The sequence below is a fragment of the Ascaphus truei genome, chromosome 1 (genome assembly GCF_040206685.1).
Source record: "Ascaphus truei isolate aAscTru1 chromosome 1, aAscTru1.hap1, whole genome shotgun sequence".
In the NCBI taxonomy this organism is placed as follows: Eukaryota; Metazoa; Chordata; class Amphibia; order Anura; family Ascaphidae; genus Ascaphus; species Ascaphus truei.
The window spans coordinates 70,538,780-70,545,175 of NC_134483.1; the positions used below are offsets into that span (position 1 = coordinate 70,538,780).

The window sequence follows — 6,396 nt, forward strand, 5'->3', positions numbered from 1 at the left end:
CAATGAGAAATGTATTAAAAAAAAAGAAGTAATTAAAGATCTAAACATTTACACAAGCAGCAAAAATGTTTTGCTCATGGAAAACTTGCTCCTCATCAATAAATCCACTCTGGACTACAGTACATACTTAATACGTGAATGAAAGTTTAGGTTGGGAGAAGAAAGTATTTGTTGTTCTTGCACCCTTTCAGATCCCGCTGGAGCTAGCAGAGTGACTATCACAGACATCCTTCCTGAAACAAAGGGGAGGGGTCTCCCCCTAAATCTATATATACACTAAAGTGGCTTTTGGGAAAGTTTTTGGATGACATTTCCCATTGAAGTTTGGGAATTTTCAGTTTAAAATGCCAAGTATACAATTACCCCCTAAAGTGTTGTCTGAGATTGACATTGAAGGAACTTGTGTGTTTTCTGAGACTCCTATGATGCCTTTGGAGAAAAATTTCCTTCCATTTGACATATTTTATGTGAAACAATTTGTTAAACACACTTGCCAGTATCGTGTACTGGCTAATGTTTTTTTGTTTCTAAAGGCTCAACAAGAGGTCCCAGCATGGTTAGAAGAAGTTGCGTTCGGTGCGCATGGAACTTCTAGCTACAATCCAGGAGGAAATGTATTTGCATCAGTAGATACCAGAGAGGTAAACAACACAACCAATTACATTAGTGCAAGGAGTACAAATGTTTACATTGTACAGCTGTTAATTGGAGCAGTCTGCACTGATCAACTGAACTGGGTTTTTTTGTGTGTGCATTTTATACTTTTTTATCCACATTTTAAGAGCTCTCCATCTTGCCCTTTTTCCAAAACTTTATTTTAAAAAAAATATGATGCTTTTTCCATGAGGTTGAAATTAAGCTTTCTCAATAGCCCGTTCCCTTCTAAAGGTTACCATAGTAACCTCATGGTAAAGATTTTTAAACTCGAAAAACTGAAAACAGGACTTACTCATGGGGCAAACTATTAACCAGAGTTACTTGTATTGGGCTTCTGGGGAGAGGGAGAGAGGGGAAGGGGTGAGGTTACTAAACTGATTTTTGTGTGATCCTTCTGAAACGGATGCAAGTTTTTATTATGATAGTCTATGCAATTACTGACTCTTTAGTTGTACTATTTTTACACTTTCATTCTTCCTTTTACTTATGTAAGCGACTCATTCCCTTCCTTCCCCCTCCTCCAATGCAGACAGGAGGTGCTAGAGAGAACACTTTGACAACTCCCGGATTTTCAAAGGCTCCATGTGCTGCTGATGAAGAGGTCTGGGGAGATGAATAAACGGGTGCAAATTATATGCAATAGTCCAACAGAGAGAAGGTCAAAATTGTTACAGATTTAGTTTTTCGAAAAACAAGAAGTTGTGATTTTGTGTGGATTTCCCCCAAAAGCTATAAGCACATTTTATTTAGATGTTTTCAGATTATAAAAATGTACATATTTTGAATGCATCGCGGAGATTGAATCGTTTTATGTTTATTAAAAATTACAACAGTTAATCAGTTAATTGAAACTTTATGTACAAATTCCTTTTTTTTCTCAATTTTTTTTTTCCCCTCCCCCTTTATGTTTATCATCGAATAAAGTTTAATTCATATGCCTCATGTAGTATTTGTGCTGGGTTTGTTTTCTTTTGCAGCTCAAATACAGAATGGGACAGTGGTACTTTGTGTAACACTTTATTTAGGCTTACCGGCTAGCATCAATATCCTAGTGTTTTTTTGTTTGTTTTTTTTAATCAGTTCTGTACTATGGAAAAAAAATACTTGTGGCAGTTTAAAATGTCTTTCAAATTGTTTATTTTTATTTTTATGTATTCTAATTAGTGATGTGCCGAGTAATTACCAGGCGCTTTTTCGGCGACACGGCAGTAGGGGGCTTGAACCGGCACCGGGTAATTTCTGAGCAGCTGCATATTGAACACTTGTCCTCCTCACCGGTCTTCCTTGCCTTCAGCCGGTTGTGGAGGATGTGAGCAGTAAGCATGCTGGTGGTAACAGCAGACGTCTTTGTTCAGCCGGTGGTGCAGCGGCACACAGCTGATGCCAGTGTGAGCCGGGGAACCATGTGACCAGAGCAGGAGTGTTCCTATTGGACAGCCAGGCAAAAAAGAACTGTACAACACTAATTCTAATGTAACTGGCATTTTTGTTCCTATAGCAACCATATACAAAGTCACATCCCCTTCTGAAACAGCATCACCTTTCTGAGCCCCACCCTCTCTCTCTAGCTGTGAACCAATTGAATCTAGTGCCTAAGGCAGAGTAGAGGAGTAAACCCCAAAGCCCGGTGCTACTAGCCCCAAAGACGGCGTGCATCACGCAGAGGCATGTATTAACCCTGTATAAAACAGAGTCTGGACTTTCATAAGGGAAACGCAGTCACTGTATAAGGTAAGTACTTAGGTCACATATAATGGGGATCAGCTGCAAGCGGTGGACATAGGGTCCCCCTGCGGGAACCGGCAGACCCTCGCATAAACAACCGAATAACCCTTAGTTACAAAACAGCAGTAAACAGTCAGTGGACGGCGTACTCACAATCCAATCCCAGGTAAGTCTGAATCTCCGATGTAAACAGTGTGCAGCCGCAGATAGACAGGAACAGATGAACAGAAAAAAAGTGGGAGCACAGCAAAAAAAGAACTGGAGGCCAAAATTGAAAAAATAACAAAAATTTAATGAGACATAAACTAATTAAAAAGAGAAACCTATAACGCAGTGGTTCCCAAACTTTTTCGGTTCAAGGCTCCCTAAGTCGATCAGAATTTTTTCAAGGCTCCCTAAGGTGATCAGGATTTTTCCACGGCGCCCAAAGTGAAAACAAAATTGTATATACATACCTAACAGTTGCAGTGCGCAGTTTGTATGTCTCTCACGCAGACTCGCTCTCTCAGACACGCTCACGCAGACTCACACACGCTCACTCACACACGCTCTCACTCTCACCCTCCCGCCTCACATGTATTTCTCTCTCCTGCTTCACACTCACACTCACTCACACTCCCACACACACTCTCTCCCACAAACTCTCTCACACTCACACACTCTCTCCCTCTCTCTCCCTCCCACACACTCTCACACTCTCTCTCTGTGACGATCGTGAGGGTTTGGCCCGGGATTAACGTGGTTACCCCCCAATGGCCCCCTCTAACCGCACCAGGGAGACAAGGGGTTAACTGGACTGAGGTCCAGAAATGTGATTTAACCCTTGTTATGACATGTAAATGTATGTTCCCCTGTTCCCCTGTCCCATTGTAATGTCTGGGTTAATTAGTGTCTGCATCACATCTGGGAGCACAAGGGTTAATAGTCCTTTAATGATTATAGCTCTTCCGTAGGTCATAGCAAGTCACTTTTTGGACCATATGGTGTCCCAGTTCTGGCAATGAGAACTGGAAAGTTTGGTTCTGCCAGACCCAACAGAACCGGATATTTTAATACGTTTATGTTTTATGCTTAATACTGTATTTTAAGGTATGGATAAGTTCCAGAGGAAATTCCTTTGTCCACCAGGATCCCAGAGGCGCCCAATATCTAGGATTTAAGTGTTGTTCCAAGGGTCTTGTCACCCTCCCTGATGATTTAAGGGCGGAGGAGGCTCAAGCCAGAGCAGTCTCCAAGTGTCCCAGTTATCACCTTCCAACAAAGGTTATCTTGCTAGAGAGCCAGATGGGTAGACTGGCTGGCATTCCATTTGCCTATGGGGTCTCATTTCTGTAACCCCCCAGAGTTCTACTGCGCATGTGCCAGCTAGCAGGGGGGGGGGGCTGTCCCAAAATGTGTTCCCCCATCAAAGATTGGCTGGAGATAATGGGAAACCAATCACAGGTGGTTAAGAATAGAGGGACAAAAGATATATAAACTGCTGTTCCCTATATTCCTTTGTTAGTCCTCATGTAATGTCTTGATGCCTGCATGCAAGGCTTCATGTTTCCATGTCCTGCATGTGCTTCATAACTTTGCCTGTCTTGCTGTGATGTCAGCTGAACTATGGAAGAAATGGCCCAGACTGTAATCCTGATGGCTTTCTTGTCATAATCTTTAAGTAAGTGTCTATATTTTGCTGTTATTTGTATAATCTGTTGTGTTCACCTTTATCAAGGAATAAATTATATTTTATCATATATAAGTCTCGTCCCAGTTCAAACCCAGGTATATATATATTTATATATAGTTTTGGTGTAAATTACAGACTGTCACAAGCTACCGTGACAAGCTTGTAATTAACTGGTGGCAGCGGTGGGATTGAACTGGACCTGGATTACAGTATTCTGCGGGGTACTGTGATCCAGTGGGAACTTGATGGTAATTGCAAATTCCTGGGACTAAAGATATTGAACACGCAGTGTACAACATATAACACAAGATATGGCACCTCCTCACTGTTCCCCTACTTGTGACAAGCATTGCCTCCAGAACCAAAGTGCCGGCCATCCATCTGACTGGAGCCGGGCACCGAGACCGGAGGAGTGCATCAAGTCGGCGCGGGGACCAGCAGCCAGCAAGGCTGAGAGAGAGACAGCAATGGGTGAGAATGAAACCCGGCAGGCTGAGCAAAGATCCACAGCTGCAGCTGCTGTAACCATCAAATTATTATTATATTTTATCATATCTAAATCTCGTCCCAGTTCAAACCCAGGTATATATATATATTTATATATAGTTTTGGTGTAAATTACAGACTGTCACAAGCTACCGTGACAAGCTTGTAATTAACTGCACAGACCGTCGCTTTCCTGTCAACCAAGTCTGGGAAAGGGTTATGTCACTATTCTGTAGGGACCCTACCTGCCCTGGCTCTGTGCCAACCTGTAGCTGCTCCGCTATACTCCTGACTCTCCTCCCTGGCTGCCTATCTACCCACAGCCCCTCCTTTGGGAACCCTGGGGAATCTGTCAGGGGGGTCACTCCTGGCCAGTCAGAGCAAGGGACTTTCTGCCTACCTAGCCCATCCCTAGCTTCTGCCAGCTGCCTGACATCCCACTGACCTATCTTTCCCTGTTCCCCAATGTCTCCCTGCCTAGCCTCCCCTAGGCCCAGCACCTCAGCCCCTGCTGATGACTCCTGCTGCTTTCCTCCCTGCAGCCCACCTGCACTCCTCCACCCTGGGCAATCCTAACACAGACCCTGGAACTACCTGAGTGCACCTACCTCCCTGACCTTGTCTCCCCCTTACCAGGGATGAGCTCAGGGGCACCTCTCCAGATGCAACCGCCTTAGCGCTTGGCTGGCAGGTATCCCTGGGGTGGCACAAGCCTGCCACTGCCCCGGATACCCCCAGCCCATAGCCAGGCTGCAACAGGGGGCTGTCGATCTGAGACACCCCCTGAGGCTCTGCCAGGGTAACGGGAAACTCTAGCTGCAATACCTGCTGCTTTCCCTCCCTGGCTACCACTAGCCCTCTCACTGAGATCTGCTGCTGGCTACCTACCTGCAGCCTCCCCTCACTCCGCTTCTCCCTAGCTAACCCTGACCTGGATCCTAGGGACACTTGAGTGGGGCCATCTCCCTGACACTGTCTCCCCCTTACCAGGGATGAGCTCAGGGTTGCTGGTGCAGATGCACCCACCTTAGCTCCTGGCTGGCAGGTAATCTGGGGGTGGTCTAACTGCCACAACCCCTGGTACCTACAGCCCATAGCAAGGCTGCAACAGTGGGGCTCTTAACTGAGAGTTCCCTTGCTGCTCTGCCCAGGTAATGGGGAAGCCTGGCTGCCCTACAAGCTGCCCTTCCTTCCCCTCCCCTGGTACCCCTATCTCCTGCCACCCCCCGGTCACCCCCATAGTGAAACAGGGTACAGCCAGGGAAAAATAAGTCCGGGTCAGTCTGCGACTTAGTCTGGCTTACCTCGCTGGTCCCCGCAGAGACCGCCGCCTTCATTGGTCCCAATTGCAGGGGGACTGGAGTGGCCGCCGCCGGCAACATCTGGGCCGGTAAGCAACGGGTCGCCGCCGCAGCAGCGCCCGGGGTTGGCACAGGGGAAACGATGCAGGACCGGGGTCCCAGGTCTTGGTGGAGAAACAGCTCCATGCAAACCAGGTAACCAAACCCCCTCCCGCAATCCCTGTCCCTCCCCCCACTCAGAAAGGGCTCCGGCACTTTGCCGGAATCGCGGCTCTTCTGCCGCCGCCACCAGTTCTCCGCCGGGATCAGGTGGATGGCCGCTGCTCTCCGCCGCTGTTGCTGATGCAGCCCGTCCAGGTTCTCCAGGAGACGTCCCGAGGAGGGTTGTCGCCCCGGCTGGGCGGGAGCCATCAGAGGATGCCGCTAACTGGGTCATCTTTTCCGCAGCTCGTGAGCGTTGGCCCTGAGGGGCGTCTTCGCCTGACCGCGCACGGTCAGGGCACTGGGCATTATTGTGGCCCATTTGTTGGCAGTGCCGCAGCGGCTGCCGGTGCT

The 6,396-nt window shown here is 47.2% G+C and overlaps 1 protein-coding gene across 13 annotated transcripts in view; it reads left to right on the top strand.

Annotated features, from left to right (window-relative positions):
* DDX4 (DEAD-box helicase 4) overlaps positions 1 to 1,595 on the top strand; it is a 126,167-nt gene extending 124,572 nt beyond the window's left edge. For all 13 annotated transcript variants that reach the window (XM_075589213.1, XM_075589212.1, XM_075589217.1 and 10 more), the window contains 2 exons: positions 534 to 641; positions 1,187 to 1,595. In XM_075589213.1, the coding sequence (XP_075445328.1) occupies positions 534 to 641; positions 1,187 to 1,276 (198 nt within the window). In that variant the 3' untranslated portion in view covers positions 1,277 to 1,595. The remainder of the gene's footprint in view (positions 1 to 533; positions 642 to 1,186) is intronic.
* The last annotated feature ends 4,801 nt before the right edge of the window (positions 1,596 to 6,396 follow it).